The 16,644-nt window shown below is 39.4% G+C and overlaps 1 protein-coding gene across 4 annotated transcripts in view; it reads right to left on the bottom strand.

Annotated features, from left to right (window-relative positions):
* Window positions 1-375: 375 nt before the first annotated feature.
* The window catches only part of Fastkd2 (FAST kinase domains 2), a 30,681-nt gene continuing 14,412 nt past the window's right edge, over window positions 376-16,644 (bottom strand). For 2 of the 4 annotated variants that reach the window (XM_004653705.2, XM_045148179.1), the window contains exons 9-13: window positions 12,470-12,633; window positions 10,573-10,788; window positions 10,099-10,183; window positions 2,050-2,164; window positions 376-572 (exon numbers count right to left, since the gene is read on the bottom strand). In XM_004653705.2, coding sequence (XP_004653762.2) covers window positions 453-572; window positions 2,050-2,164; window positions 10,099-10,183; window positions 10,573-10,788; window positions 12,470-12,633 — 700 coding nt within the window. In that variant the 3' untranslated portion in view covers window positions 376-452. Of the gene's footprint in view, window positions 573-2,049; window positions 2,165-2,376; window positions 2,469-10,098; window positions 10,184-10,572; window positions 10,789-12,469; window positions 12,634-16,644 lie in introns of those variants that run through there. The other 2 variants (XM_045148180.1, XM_045148181.1) reach the window with 2 other exon arrangements.

Genomic DNA, 16,644 nt, shown 5'->3' on the forward strand with positions numbered 1-16,644 from the left:
CTCTGCCTCTTTCTCTGTCTGTCACTTTCAAATAAATAAATAACGATAAAACAAAAATTTTTTTTTAAAAAGTATTAAATATTCACTGTAAACACAAGGACTGTTCCCACCACCAAGCTTGTGACTCTTCATAACACAACTAAGAAATCGTATCTTAACACATCAAAATTAATGAGGAAAAAGTGAGCCAACCATTTATGAATGTGACAAATATCTAGGTAGTAAAAAGAATAGGTGTAGTTGGAAAACATAACTTTTCTGGAATATTTTCAGAATAGCTAAAATGGTAGAAAGACATTTCTTCTATTTTTAGTTACTTTTAACCATGAACCAAAGTAACATTTTCTAGTACAGTAAGCAGCCAGGTTAACTATATCGATAACTGAATTGCAGCCTTTATTGGTTATTTTTACAAATGCAGATGTCCTAATACGATAAGGTTGACTTTTACTTTAATATGTGCTTTGCAAATTTACATCAGAAGTAGGAAGGGCTTCAACTGAATAGATTTTGGTCTTCAAAAGTGAGACTGCATCTTCCATCTTTAGCTTTTCTATTTCCCAGTTATGGACCTTACCAGAGAAAGAACAAAACAATCAGTTTGTGAAAAGACAATAACACAGAATAAAAGCTACTTCAGAGATCCAAAAATCGCCCACTTTTATTTAATAAGCAAATGCTCCCATGTTAATATGCATACTTTAAAGAGCTAATAAGGCTGCATGCTAGGATCCAGAGAAGCAGTGACAGAGAATACTACAAAACTTTAAGACTCTAACTTCTACAAAAACTATTTTCTTTGGACAAATTTGAAAACCAAATCTTAAATAGTAACGTGATACACTAAGGGAAAGAAGCCAATCGTCAAGGTTGTGAGGCATTCACCCTCCTTGCAGGGTTCCTCATTGTTGGGGCTGGTGGAGGCATTTTCTTTAGAGGTACAGCACTGGTCAGTTGTCCAGGCTCCTAAATAACCCCTCTCCCATGCTCATACAAGCGACCCTAATTAAACTCGGTGAGTCACTGGGGAAAAAAATCAAAATAAAAGTGGGACTAGTTGGGAAAAAGAAGGGGTTCAGTAAAAGGGGGACAAGAGAAGGTAACTGGGAAGGGAATATGATCAAAATATGTTTTATGCATGCATACAATTGCAATAAATAAAATAAATTTTAAAAACTAAATATACCTACAAATAAATAGAAAGGGGCCATATCAAATCTCAGTAATCGATGCACAAATATCTCTGTAATAATGGAAGCTTCAGCTGTTCAAATTATTTGTAGGACTAAAATGAGTAACATGTAGACAGACCCCACCCTATCAAAAAAAAAAAAAAACAGCTCTATTTGTAAGCTTCTGGCTACAGACAGAAGTATCTGAAGAAGCCATTCAAACTCGCTGTGGTGCTCTGGGACAGAGAGAAGTGGGAGAGGGAAGAGGATTATACAAGTAGGCGGCAAGCACCCAACAGCTTCACAATGGCAAAAAGACAAAGCTTTTGCATCTTTTCTTCCCTTAGTTAAAATAATCTGAAAATTGGAAATGAATTCATTTGTATTGAATAAGAGATTTTTTTTACATTCTTCATTAACAAAAGGATTGACATTGACCAGAATCACATTTATAAAACTAGTAAATGCTGGTGATCAGTGGAGTAAAGCCACATCATGTACAGGAAATGTTCCTCTGCAAGACAGTAACCAGGAGCTGGAGAAATGGCGTAGTAGTTAAGGAGTTTGCCTGCAAAGCCAAAGGACCCAGGTTTGATTCCCCAGGACCCACATAAACCAGATGCACAAGGGGGTGCATGCATCTGGAGTTTGTTTGCAGAGTCTGGAGGCCCTGCTGTGCATATTCCCTCTCTCTCCTCTTTCCCTATTTCTGTCTCTCTCAAACAAATAAAAATAAAATATTTTTAAAAAGGAAACAGTAACCAAACCTCATGCTCCACTCATGCTAACAACAGTTATCAACTTCACCCACAACACTCCCAGTGACTGTGAGAATGTATGTCACTAATAATTGTTTCATTTGCATTTTTATTCTTACCAGGACTACATGAAAACCCATTATATTCAAATGCCGCATTTTCATAGCAAGAAATCCTTTGGGGTGGCTTGAATTCCAACAATAAAGAGATCGAGGAATGCACAGCACAGCTACTCTGAAAAGAAGCAACAGACACAGTTACAGAGATTAGCATTTGCAATTTTGCTGCATTCTTGCTCTTGAAGATTTTAGAGCTCAGCTCTCCACAGAACATGATTCTCATCACTACCTCCTATCTCAGTCCTTCAATTCCTTCTGTTACTCAGTCTGCAGATACTGTAGAATACAAAGACAGCTCCGTGTACCCAAACTAAAACATTTTATGCCAATAGTTATCTGTCAGTCCTTTTTAAGAACAGCTACTTTTGAAGGCTGCAGTAGAGGCACTGGTGGGCAACATGACATGGTCAATGCTTGTCCTGCACATAGACATACAGAGCAACATTTCAAAACCAGACAAAGAAAACCCTACTTTTTACAAAAGTAAAATCTATAACAAAAATATGGCCAGTGTGGGTTAAGATGGCGGCGTAGGTACCACGCCAAAACAGCCTGGGGGGGGAAAGACCAAAATAAACTCAGCAAAATACACACTTTTACTAAAAAGTGAGGTGTATAGGAAGTTGAGGCGGCAGCGGAGAAGTGGAAGAGTTATAGAGCATCCAGAGCCTGCACAGCCGGGAACAGCGGCTCCGGGCCGCTTGGCTACCCGCCGCAACCGCGGAGCGGCAGAAAACCGCCGGACTCCCGGCTCGAGCCGCAGGACAAGCCAGGTGCGGGATTTTCCCCTCACACCGCGCTCTCCGCAACTCGGGAAACGTGAGGGGAGAGCGGCAGCGAGCAACGGAGGGAGGAGCAGACCGCGAGGTAAAAGCACACGATACAACCAGAACAGCCGCGGCTCCCTCCCCTCCCCTGCCGCCTGAACCCAGCTCCAGCGAACACAGCAGCGGCCCGGGACCCGGCCACGCCAACTTGGGCTGACGGCGGGACCCAAGCAGGAGCAGAATTTGGCAGCAACTTCAGCGGCTCCAGCACCGGTACCAGTGGCCCCAGCAGCAGCGGACCCAGGACAGCAGCGGCTTCGGGGTGAGCAGCAGCGGTGGACACGACAACGGCAGCTTCAGCAGTGGTGGGGGCTCCGGCGGAGACACCTACAACAGCTGCAGAGGCGGCAGCGGCTCAGTTTGCCCCGTAGGAAAAGCAAGTGCCCAGCTCCAGAAATCAGAACAGCAGCCCGACGACCCAGGCAGCAACTTGACTGAGACCACAATCACCCAAGGTAACTGGGATTGCACCAGGGAAGGGTCTCACCTGGTCACAAGCTGACTTGGATACCTCAACAGACCAGAAATCTAAACCTCTTTGTTGATAGAGGATCTGGTCATTATAATAACTACTCTTGCATACATACTCGGGGCTGTTGTTGATGGAATGGGTACAGTGTTTAGCTAAATTTTAGAATCTACCAGTATATTATTCCACTCAGCCTGCTTGAATACTCCTATAGCAGGGAAACTCAACCCCTAAGAACATCTTTGTAGATACTCTGAGAGTCTTAAGAGCCACACCTAATACCTTAAGGTCCTACCCTGAAAATATTTTACACCAAATCAATTGATACAGCTAAGAATACACAGCTAGCTAGAAAATCCAAGCATTAACTTAATCCAAGATGCAAAAATATATACATTATAACACAAGAAACACTAAAAAGCAAGACGATATAAATCCACCTAAAAGTATTAATGCATCAGAAATGTCCTCCAGTGAGAAAGAGTTAGAGGAAATGCCTGAGAAAGAGTTCAAAAGAATAATTATAAATATGTTCAAAGAGGTCAAAGAACACATGAAAACAACCAAAGAAGAAATCAAAGAGGAAATCAAAGGAATCAAAGAAGAGGCAGGACACCAATTTAATGAAATAAAGAAGGCAATACAAGACATAAATAGAGAAATAGAAATAATAAAGAAAAACCAGTCAGAATTATTAGCAATGAAGAACACAGTTAATGAAATAAAAAACTCTGTAGAAAATCTCACCAGTAGGATGGATGAGGGAGAGGACAGAATATCTAAGCTAGAAGATCAGGTGGCAGACCTAATGCAGTCCAACAAAGAGAAAGACAAACTTATAGAAAAGTACGAGTGGGAATTTCAAGATATTCGGGACACTATGAAAAGATCCAATATAAGAATTCAGGGCATAGTAGAAGGAGAAGAATTCCACTCCAGAGGCATAGTAGGCATCTTCAACAAAATCATAGAGGAAAATTTTCCCCAAATTGGGAAAGAGGTGCCAATACAGATACAGGAAGCCTTTAGAACCCCAGCCAGACAAAACCCAGAAAGAAACTCTCCTCGCCACATTATACTCAAACTTCCAAACACACAAACCAAAGAAAAAATATTGAAAGCAGTTAGAGAGAAAAATCAAGTTACCTACAAAAGCAAGCCCATCAGGATTACAGCAGATTATTCAACACAAACTTTTAAAGCCAGAAGGGCCTGGAGTGATATATTCCAAGTTCTGAAAGATAACAACTGTCAACCAAGGTTACTTTATCCTGCAAAGTTATCCATCCAAATAGATGGAGAAATAAAGACATTCCATGACAAAAGCAGGTTAAAGGAATATCTGAAGACAAAACCAGCTCTACAGAAAATACTTGATAGAATCCTCCATGCTGAACAAAAGGAAAAGCACACATATAAGGAACCTAGAAAAAACCAGCCATACTCAAATACCAGTTAACAGAAGAGAGCACAGGTAGAACAAGTAACACACACACACACACACAAATGGCAAACATAAATACACACCTTTCAATAATATCTCTTAATATCAACGGTCTCAATGCCCCAACGAAAAGACATAGATTTGCAGACTGGGTTAAAAAGCAGGATCCTACAATTTGTTGTCTTCAAGAAACTCACCTTTCTACAAAGGATAGACATTATCTTAGGGTGAAAGGTTGGAAGACGGTGTTTCAAGCAAATGGGCCTAGAAAACAAGCAGGGGTTGCTATCCTAATATCAGACAGGGTGGACTTTAGTCCGAAGTTAGTCAAAAAAGATAAGGAAGGTCACTTTATATTGATTAAGGGCACACTCCAACAGGAGGACATTACAATCCTAAACATATATGCACCTAACATGGGGGCTCCCAAATTCGTCAAACAAACACTATTAGAACTAAGGTCACAGATAACACCAAACACGGTGGTGGTGGGTGACTTTAACACCCCACTCTCATCAATTGACAGGTCATCCAGGGAAAGAATAAACAGAGAGGCATCTGGACTAAATGAGGTCATAGAAGATATGGACCTAACAGATATATACAGGACATTTCATCCAAAGGCTGCAGAATATACATTCTTTTCAGCAGCACATGGAACATTCTCTAAAATAGACCATATATTAGGACACAAAGCAAATCTTAACAAATTCAGGAAAATTGAAATAATTCCTTGCATTCTATCTGACCACAATGGAATTAAACTACAAATCAGTAGCAAGAAAGGCTATAGAGCATACACAAAATCATGGAAGCTAAACAATACACTACTAAATGATGAGTGGGTCAATGAAGAAATCAAAAAGGAAATCAAAAAATTTATAGAGTCAAATGATAATGAGAACACAACATACCAAAATCTCTGGGACACAATGAAGGCAGTTCTAAGAGGTAAATTTATAGCCTTAAGTGCCTATATTAAGAAATTAGAAAGGTCGCAAGTAAACGACCTAATGCTCCGCCTTAAAGCCTTGGAAAAAGAAGAACAAGGCAAACCAAAAAGTAGTAGACGGGAAGAAATAATAAAGATTAGGGCAGAAATTAATGAAATAGAAACAAAAAGAACAATCCAAAGAATTAATGAAACAAAGAGTTGGTTCTTTGAAAGGATAAACAAGATTGATAAACCCTTAGCAAATCTGACCAAAAGAAAGAGAGAAGAGACACAAATTAATAAAATCAGAGATGAACAAGGTAACATCACAACAGATTCCAGAGAAATTCAAAAAATTATAGGGACGTACTATAAAAGCATATACTCCACAAAGTATGAAAATCTGAAAGAAATGGATGATTTCCTTGATCTATATGACCTACCTAAATTAAATCAAAATGAGATTAATCACTTAAATAGACCTATAACAAACATGGAGATCCGAGCAGTTATCAATAATCTCCCAACTAAAAAAAGCCCAGGCCCGGATGGATTCACTGCTGAATTTTACCAGACTTTTAAGGAAGAGCTAACACCATTGCTTCTTAAGCTTTTCCAGGAAATAGAAAAAGAAGGAATCCTACCAAACTCCTTCTATGAGGCCAGCATCACCCTGATACCAAAACCAGGCAAAGATAGAACAAAAAAAGAAAATTACAGACCAATCTCCCTCATGAACATAGATGCAAAAATTCTCAACAAAATATTGGCAAACAGAATACAAGAGTATATCAAAAAGATCATTCACCCTGACCAAGTAGGCTTTATCCCAGAGATGCAGGGATGGTTCAACATACGCAAATCTATAAATGTAATACATTACATAAATGGGTTGAAGGACAAAAATCACATGATCATCTCATTAGATGCAGAGAAAGCATTTGACAAAATCCAACATCCCTTCATGATAAAAGTCCTACAGAGACTGGGAATAGAAGGAACATATCTCAATATAATAAAGGCTATTTATGACAAGCCTACAGCCAACATATTACTAAATGGGGAAAAACTGGAAGCTTTTCCACTAAAATCAGGAACAAGACAAGGGTGTCCACTGTCTCCACTTCTATTTAATATAGTTTTGGAAGTCTTAGCCATAGCAATAAGGCAAGAGACATACATAAAAGGGATACAAATTGGAAAGGAAGAAATCAAGTTATCACTATTTGCAGATGACATGATTCTATACATAAAGGACCCTAAAGACTCTACTAGCAAGCTGTTAGAGCTAATCAAAACCTACAGCAATGTAGCAGGATACAAAATAAATACACAGAAATCAGTAGCCTTCATATATGCTAACAACAAACACACAGAGGATGAAATCAGAGAATCACTCCCATTCACAATTGCATCAAAAAAAATAAAATACCTTGGAATAAACCTAACTAAGGAAGTAAAGAATCTATACAATGAGAACTTTAAGACACTCAAGCGAGAAATTGCAGAAGACACTAGAAAGTGGAGAAACATCCCTTGTTCCTGGCTTGGGAGAATCAATATCGTGAAAATGGCAATCTTACCTAAAGCAATCTACACATTTAATGCAATCCCTATCAAAATTCCAAAGGCTTTCTTCATGGAAATAGAAAAAACAATCCAAAAATTCATTTGGAATCATAAAAAACCTCGAATATCTAAAATAATACTGAGCAACAAAAAAGAGGCTGGTGGTATCACCATACCTGATTTTAACCTATACTACAGAGCCATAGTAACAAAAACAGCATGGTACTGGCACAAAAACAGACATGTAGATCAGTGGAACAGAATAGAGGACCCAGATGTAAGCCCAAGTAGCTATAGCCACCTGATATTCGATAAAAATGCCAAAAATACTCATTGGAGAAGAGACAGCCTCTTCAACAAATGGTGTTTTGAAAACTGGATAAATATCTGCAGAAGGATGAAAATAGATTCTTCTCTCTCGCCATGCACAAGAATTAAGTCCAAATGGATTAAAGACCTTAACATCAGACCGGAAACTTTGAAACTGCTAGAGGAAAAAGTAGGGGAAACCCTCCAACATATTGGTCTTGGCAAAGACTTTCTAAATACAACCCCAATTGCTCAGGCAATAAAACCACAGATTAACCACTGGGACCTAATGAAATTACAAAGATTTTGCACTGCAAAGGACACAGTGAAAAAAGCAAAGAGGCAACCTACAGAATGGGAAAAAATCTTCGCCAGCTATATATCTGATAAAGGATTAATATCTAGGATATACAAAGAACTCAAAAAGTTAACTAATAAGGAATCAAACAGGCCAATCAAAAAATGGGCTAAGGAGCTAAATAGAGAGTTCTCAAAGGAAGAAATACGAATGGCATATAAGCACCTAAAAAAATGTTCTACGTCACTAGTCATCAGGGAAATGCAGATTAAAACTACATTGAGATTCCATCTCACTCCTGTCAGATTGGCCACCATCATGAAAACAAATGATCATAAATGTTGGCGGGGATGTGGAAAAAAAGGAACCCTTCTGCACTGCTGGTGGGAATGCAATCTGGTCCAGCCATTGTGGAAAACAGTGTGGAGGTTCCTAAAGCAGCTAGAGATTGATCTACCATATGACCCAGCTATAGCACTCCTAGGCATATATCCAAAGGACTCATCTCATTTCCTTAGAAGTACATGCTCAACCATGTTTATTGCTGCTCAATTTATAATAGCTGGGAAATGGAACCAGCCTAGATGTCCCTCAACAGATGAGTGGATAATGAAGATGTGGTACATTTATACAATGGAGTTCTACTCAGCGGTAAAGAAAAATGAAGTTATGAAATTTGCAGAAAAATGGATGGACCTGGAAAGTATTATACTAAGTCAGGTAACCCAGGCCCAGAAAGCCAAGCGCCACATGTTCTCCCTCATATGGGGATCCTAGCTACAGATGACTGGGCTTCTGTGTGAGAATGAAAATACTTAGTAGCAGAGGCCAGTAAGTTGAAAAGGAGACATAAAGGGTGGAGAAAGGAAGGGAGGAGGATACTTAATAGGTTGATATTGTATATATGTAATTACAATGATTGTAATGGGGAGGTAATATGATTGAGAATGGAATTTCAAACGGGAAAGTGTGGGGGTGGGGAGGGAGGGAATTACCATGGGATATATTTTATAATCATGGAAAATGTTAATAAAAATTAAAAAAAAAAAAAAAAAAAAAAAAAAAATATGGCCAGTGTAATTTTTCTCATCATTCTCTGCATTATAGAAATAAGTTTCTTGGGAGGAAAAAAGAAAAAAAAACAAGATATTTATATTCCTATTGTCTTCCACTCACATTGGCTTTTACAAGAAAAATTTTAATACTTTTAAAAGTCTACTCAGATTTTTTTACTTCCCAATATTATATATTATTTTATGTCAGAACTACAAGGTACTTAGAAAAGAAAAAGGTTATTTCAGCAGGGTAAGAGAAAAGGCCTTTTTGAAGGGCCCAAGGGTAACACATGTGAAGTAGACAATACTTTAAAAAGACACCTTAGAGCCAGGCGTGGTGGTGCACGCCTTTAATCACAGCATTCAGGAGGCAGAGGTAGGAGGATCACTGTGAGTCCAAGGCTACCCTGAGAATACAGAGTGAATTCCAGGTCAGCCTAGGCTAGAATGAGACCCTACCTTGAAAACAAACAAACAAACAAAAAAAAACCAGACACCTTAGGCTGAAGAGAGGACTTAGCAGTTAAGGCATTTGCCTGCAAAGCCTAAGGAGCAAGGTTATATTCTCCAGGACCCACACAGCCAGATGCACAAGGTGGTACATGCATCTGGAGTTGATTTGCACTGGCTAGAGGCCCTGAAACACCCATTCTCATCCCCCCCCTTTCTCTCTCCCATCTATTCTCTCTCCCTCTTTCTGTCTCTAATTTTTTTTAAAAAAGGACACCTAAGGCATAAACCAAATAGATGTACACAGGGAAAAAAACCACAGAACTACAGCTTCTGTGTTTTGGTAAGGGTGTGGGGATAGAGTCAAAGTGCCTATTAGGAATTTGATTTCTGCAGAAGCTTCACATTGTATTATCTTGTCTGAAGCTTCCACAACACTGATAGTTTCAAGTATGTTAACATCATCTTACTCAATTATTCAGCTTCAAATCAAACTTGCAAAGAATGCCCATTTCAGAAAGTGCACTCAAGCCTATGCACACATGTGTACATAAACAGCAAATGAATGGATAAGAAAGTCTTGGGGTGCTGTGAGCTCCACATGAAAAGGATCTCACTGTTGCTGCTATTTAGCATGATGTCATTCAACTAAGTTTACGTTCAGACAGCTCAGCAAGTGACTACATTAAGCAACCTTTGGATATGTGTAGCAGAAGTTACGTCTGTGTCAGAAAATGAAAGCACTTGGCTCCTGTTAGAATCCATTCTGATTTCAAAATCTGAAAGAAAAAATTGATATTAATTTCTTAAGCACTGCTCAAAGTGATTTGCCATGTCAAAATGTCTAATATTGCATCATCAGAAATGATAATAGTCACTAAAACAAACTGAGAACTTACTATGTGACAAATACTAGCCTAGGGATTTTCCATACATGGTTTTATTGATTAGTCTCGAGAACTCTATGAGGTACCACTACTGCTCTGTCATGCAGAAGGAAACTGTAGCCACAGTTCTAGTAAGTGGCAGTGCAAGAATCCAAACTTAGGCAGTCTAGGTCCAAGACAATGCCAGGCTGCAGTAATCTGCTGCAGTACACCCTAACCTTTTTGTCAGAACAAAAGAAAGTGTAAAAAACAAAGCAAAATGAATAAAGGAAGTCCCATACCAATGCAATAGTTATGTGGCAACTGCACATTTTTCAAGAAGCATTCGTCACCTCCCAGAAGGCTTCTCAGCACCTCTGAAACCTTTGTGTTTGGATAGGATGGTGGCAATGGTGGCTGTGGCAACTGTATGTCTATAGCTTTGTGATAAGCAGTCTCATCAAGTTTCAGACAAGTATCCAAAACATGAAGCTTATGAACATTCTTCTCTCTGTCACCTAAAAATTCAAAACAATCCTCATCATGAAAATATTAATGCCGTATTTTAAAAACTACATTAATGTATTGGTATTTCTAATCATTTCTCTCTTTTACTTAAAGCATAACTATATAAAATAATGGATTAGATCATATCCCTATGTGCGCGCATGCATGCATATATATATACATATATGAGCTTTGGTCATATTCATCCCCATTACCCTCATTTATCCTCTCTCCCGGGTGCTAGCCTCCTTCCTTTCAACTATCTCTTTCTCATTACAGGGACTATGCTAATGTCTCCCTGGTTTTCAGTATCTATGTTAATACCTTACATTTGCTAATGTTTCAAACTAAGCTATGTTAAAATAAATTTGGTCCTAACTCCTCATTATATAGAAGAGGAAATGTTCAAAAATGTTTAAGGGGCTGGAGAGATGGCTCAATGATTGAGGTGCTTGTCTGTAAAGCTTAAAGACCTGGGTTCAATTCCCCAGTACCCACATAGAGCCAGATGCACAAAGTTGAGCATGTATCTGGAGTTCATTTGCAGTGGCTAGAGGGCCTGGTGAACACATTCATATTCCTTCTCTCTCATTCTCTCTCTGTCTGCTTGAAAATGAATAAAAATATTTTTGAAATGTGAAAAAAAGAATGTTTAAAAGGCTCCTGATTAATTAGAGGCAAATTCAGGGCTAGAATCCACATTGTCTGGGTTTAAGGCTATTTTCCAACATTACATCATTTAAAAATCAGTGTACAGTCATGAATCATTAACTCAATTTGGGGACTTATAACACTTTATAAAGTTAATTATAGTTACTTTGTTTTCAGATATATCAAATTTCATTCATCTACCCAGGCATTGTTTTTCCTTCTTTAAAAGTCAACAATTACTATGTTTCCAAGAATTAATAAATTCACAAATTTGGTAGCTATTTGGTTACTTGATTAAATAGGCGGTGTCTTCATCAGGCCATAACTGACTGTTTACTGTTACAAATGTTGAGCTAAGCTGGCCTTACATGCTATCTCAGAGATGAGGAACCGCAAGCATCTTTCTCAGGTCTTAAGAAGACCCTGAACACTGAGCAAGTTGTATACATGTGCACACGGTTAAAGTCAAAAGAATGGTGATGATGCAGCCACATTCTTTCCTGCTGTGCGTAGGATGTGCAGCTAAAGGAGGCTCTGTCGGCTCCTTTTGAAGTACTGATCTTTTTGCTCTCTGTGCTTAACTTTTTATTTACTGTTAATGCATATACATAATGTATTTTGATAATAATCAGCTCTGATTACCTTTTGTCCTCCAAATCCATCCTCCCACTGAACCCCCTATTTCTGACTAAGCTTATAACTTTTCTGTTTTGATATTCTGTGTGTGTGTGTGTTTCCTCCTCCATTATCTGTGATGGAATGCTGATGGGCCCAACATTATGCAGGTCTTGTGCAGGCAACAACAGCTGCTGTGAGATCAAGAATGCAATGGCAACTTTGTTTCCACAAGACAGTATTCCAAAGCAGCACTTCCCCATCATCTGGCTCTTACATTCTTTCCACCCCTCATCTGCAGTGTTCCCTGAACCCTGGATGGGGTAAAGCACTGATCTTTCACCTCTACATTGTCAGCTTTATAACAGTTTAACTAAATCTGCTCTCAAGTCCCATTCTGAATTACAAGGTGACCTGACATACTACCTGATGTCAGTAGCTCATTGATTACACCCTTTTGGAGAAGCTGATTAGCAGGAGCCAGGGGGAAATAATTCATCAAGCAAAATGAATACACAGCATTCAATAGATTTTCAGAAGAGATGTGGTGAAGACAACCAGTCAGTCCACTGGCCATAACTTCTAGGAACCTTTTGGAGAACAAAGGAAAGTCAGATTTCAAATAGTTAAGAGACAAGGTCATAAAGTGCTAACACAATGCTATAAAACCAAAGTCTTTAAGGAATCCAAAGAAAAAATATAAAAAATCAAGCTTATCAAAAAGCTTCCATAGGACAAGTGGCTACGTCTGAGAAATGTCCAAGGTCAATAAATGATGGCTGATTGCTCTATGTCTTTCTCACATAAAAATTTGTATAGACTTCCAATCATTTAACTCCTACTAAGGCTCTATGGAATATCATAACTGTTCTCATAATAAATAGAGATGCGTAAACAGGCTCAGTCCATGAACTAATTACAGAAGAGGGTGGCCTGTGGAGCTAGGAAATAGCACAGATGGTTCCTGCACCTAAATTATCTGCTCCAGAGTCTTTTACTCATTATGCTTGATTTTCTGTAAGACATAGATGACCACTGCCATTTTACAAGTAGGGAAAATTCCCTAGAAATCAACTGTCAGGGACACAGATTTCGTTCTTCTCGTCCTCTGAGTGCCAAACTCAGGTAACCGCACATTCATGGGCACTTGAGATGACTGCTAGCTACAAACTACTGGCCGTTCTCTCGACTTTTCCACAGCGGAAACACAGAGGTAGAGACTAACGATTAGAATGAGCTTCACAATCTCAGCACTAGTGATACTACTTGGGGCTAGAAAATTCCTCGGTGGAGGCTCTAACACATGCACCATAGCATGTTATCCCCATTATTGGTACCTGTCTACCAGCTGCCAAGTAGCACAGACCTCCTTCAGCTGTAACAACAAAAACTATCTTGAGACGCTGTCAAATGTCCCCTTGCAGGCAAGATTACCCCTGGTGAAGAACCACTAGATTAGAGGAAAGCAGAGCAGACAGACAAAAAGGCACCATTTATAACCCTCTAATGTGCTAACTTTGCTATTTTATTGGATTCTTTGGCTTCTGTTACCTTTGCTATTTCTCCTCTATTTCCAACATAAAATTTTTATTAGAGGAAGTTCCCTCTTAGCTGAGAAAGTCCATAACTTCTCAGTGCTTGTTCTCCTAATCCATAGACTCGGCAAAGCTTTCCTCAAGTTTTAATTACCACACAGCTCAATAGTACTGGCAAGTGAAGGAGGCTGATGGGAGTCAGCCTCATCAGAGCTCAAACCAGGGCAGTAGAGGAAGAATGGACTCAGGGAATATTTTTCAACCATTATTAAATGTCTATTCTTTGCCAGGCCCTGCTCTGTGTTCAAAATAAGAGCAGACTGGATCTGACTGGACAGTGCTTGCCAACTGAGGAGTACAGGCAGGCTTACTGACAAACAGCTACAACCATGTGTTTAGGACTCCACAGAGACCTGTGTGAGACATGGTGAGCACAAGGGCTCTGGCGGAGACAATTAGAGAAGGCCCAGGAAACACGGCCTGACTGTGCCTGCCTGTTCAGGACAGCACAGTGGGCAGCTGCTTCGTTAGAGACCCGGGAGTGTTTTGCTGATTAACTGCCCCAAGGGGTGGACATCTAACCAACACTCATCCACTTAGCTATTTCTGTAAACTTGCACATCAAGAAGATCATAGGCTAGAATACTGATGAAGTCAAGTTATTTTCTAAGAAAGGGAAGGACTGTGAATCTTGTCACCAACACTCTCGGTACAGCCTTTGTTCTTTCAGGACCTCTGTGTGTTGTTACACTGCAATTTTTTTTTCAATCTTACAATTACATTAGTGCCAGATATTGTTTTACAAACCTGATACAGGTTATCTCCAGATGAAGAGAAGTTACTTGCCAGGTCAAGTACATAATGGAGGACAGGGCTGAAATTCACACCTAACAAAATTGTCTCTAAAGTCTGATTTTAATCAATCTTTCCAAACCTACTACTTAATGGAGATTTCTGTTCTGCATGAGCCCTAAGTGACTAGAAAGGAAGAGAAGATGCTCCGGGTGGAAGGCATAGGCATGAAACAAACTGGCATGGCTTTGGAACTGCTGCATGGTTGAGACAAAATCCAAAGAGGAGAAAGTGGTAGCTTAGGAGAATGGTGTCAACAAAAACAGCAGAATGGGAAGCCAACTCATGTCACAAAGAAGTGCTTATTTAACCAAGATTCACAGACCAAAAAGCCTTTCTGAGTCCAGAACCCAGTGAAGATGTGGTGCTCCAGGAGCACCAAGCCAAGGACACCTATACAGGAGCAGATCAGAACAGCTTAGCTCATGCCAGCCCCTCTCTCAAGCTGGCATGACTCAGCACCCAGCTATCTTTTTTTCTTTTTTTTTTTTTTTTTTTTTTTTTGAGGTAGGGTCTCACTCTAGCCCAGGTTGGCCTGAAATTCACTATGTAGTCCCAGGCTGTCCTCATTCTCATGGTGATCCTCCTACCTCTGCCTCCTGAGTGCTGGAATTAAAGGCCTGAGCCAACATGCCTGGCTTCAGACAGGTCATCTTGGCCTGTGACTTTTTCCTGGGGGGGGGGGGTGAGAAGGATGCACTAGTGCTCCAGCCTTTCACTGACCTGACCCAGGGACTGGTTTCTGTCTCACCTCCCATGAAGCAAGGATGGAACTAGCATAGTTTAGATGCCTCTGAGCAACTAAGAACAAAAGATCAGTGGTGGTGACTTCCTGCACCCAACTCAGGTCTGCAAGATTGAGAGTGAAGGTGCAGAGTTTAGGATAGATCTCCCCCGGAGAAGCAGGGGAGTGGAGTGAAGCAAGCCTTCAACATCTTAGATTTTCAATGAGCTGCCTGAGGGGCCAGTTTCAGTCTTCACATCTCCATGCAACACAGCCTGCATAGGGCAGCTATCTAAGAGAAGTTAAAAAGACAAAAAAGGGAGGTGGGGTGCTTACAGCAGAGCTCTCTGCAAGTTCAACAGAAGGAGCAACCTCTACAGAGGGAGGGAAAGAAGTGAGGTGTACCTCCAATGTCCCAGCCTACAGTTCAGCAGTCAGACTACAAAGGGAGGCAGCAATTATAGGCTCATGGAAAGAATGTAACTAAAAATCCCCTCTAGGAGTCTACATGCACAATTCAGGGAAGACACAAACACTAAGGGTAAACTTTTCAAAATAAATCTTGTAAGCCATAATGGAGAAGGATAACGTATTCAAAATGATGAAAGGAAAAAACTACCAACCAAGAATACTATACTAAGGACAATTTTTCAAAATGAAGGAAAAAGATTTTCAAACAAATGAAAGAAAGCTGAGGGAGACTATCATGATTAGCTTTGCCTTCTTATCAAGAAATACAAAAATGAGTTCTAGTTGAAATGAAAGGACACATAAAAGAAATGCAAAAGTATATGAAAAGGTAAATACACACGTAAGTACAGACTTATAATATTAAAATGGTTGTTTATAAACTACTTTTAATTCTAGTACAAAAATTAGACAAAATTATTAGGAATAATACAGTTATATATTTTAAATGAATATAAATTATTAAAGATATAACAATAATATGAAATATGGGAGACGCAAAATTGTACAGATTTTTTATGTGACTAAAGTTGTGAGCCTAAATCAACTGCTATAATGACAACATAGTGATGTAAGGCTTACAGCAACCACAAGTAAAATACTTACAATAGATACACAAAAGACAAAGAATAAGAGAACATATCTAATTACATAAAAGGGAAAACAGAGGAAAAAAGATTAAGAAAGCTAAATGACAACAGTAAGACCTCTATTAATAAGTTTTTAAATTTACTTTTACTTATTTATTAATCAGAGACAGAGAGAGGGAGAGGGAGGGGAGAGAGAGAGTGAGAATGGGCGCGCCAGGGCCTCTAGCCACTACAAACACACTCCAGACGCATGTGCCCCCTTGTGCATCTGGCTAATGTGGGACCTGGAGAATTGAACCTGGGTTCTTCCTTAGGCTTCACAGGCATATATCTTACCCACTCACTAAGCCATCTCTCCAGCCCTAATAAAAGTTTTAAATATGAATGTATTGTGATACTTAATCTTCCTTGTCAACTTGATTGCATTTGGAA

This window comes from Jaculus jaculus, chromosome 4 (assembly GCF_020740685.1).
Source record: "Jaculus jaculus isolate mJacJac1 chromosome 4, mJacJac1.mat.Y.cur, whole genome shotgun sequence".
Classification (NCBI taxonomy): domain Eukaryota; kingdom Metazoa; phylum Chordata; class Mammalia; order Rodentia; family Dipodidae; genus Jaculus; species Jaculus jaculus.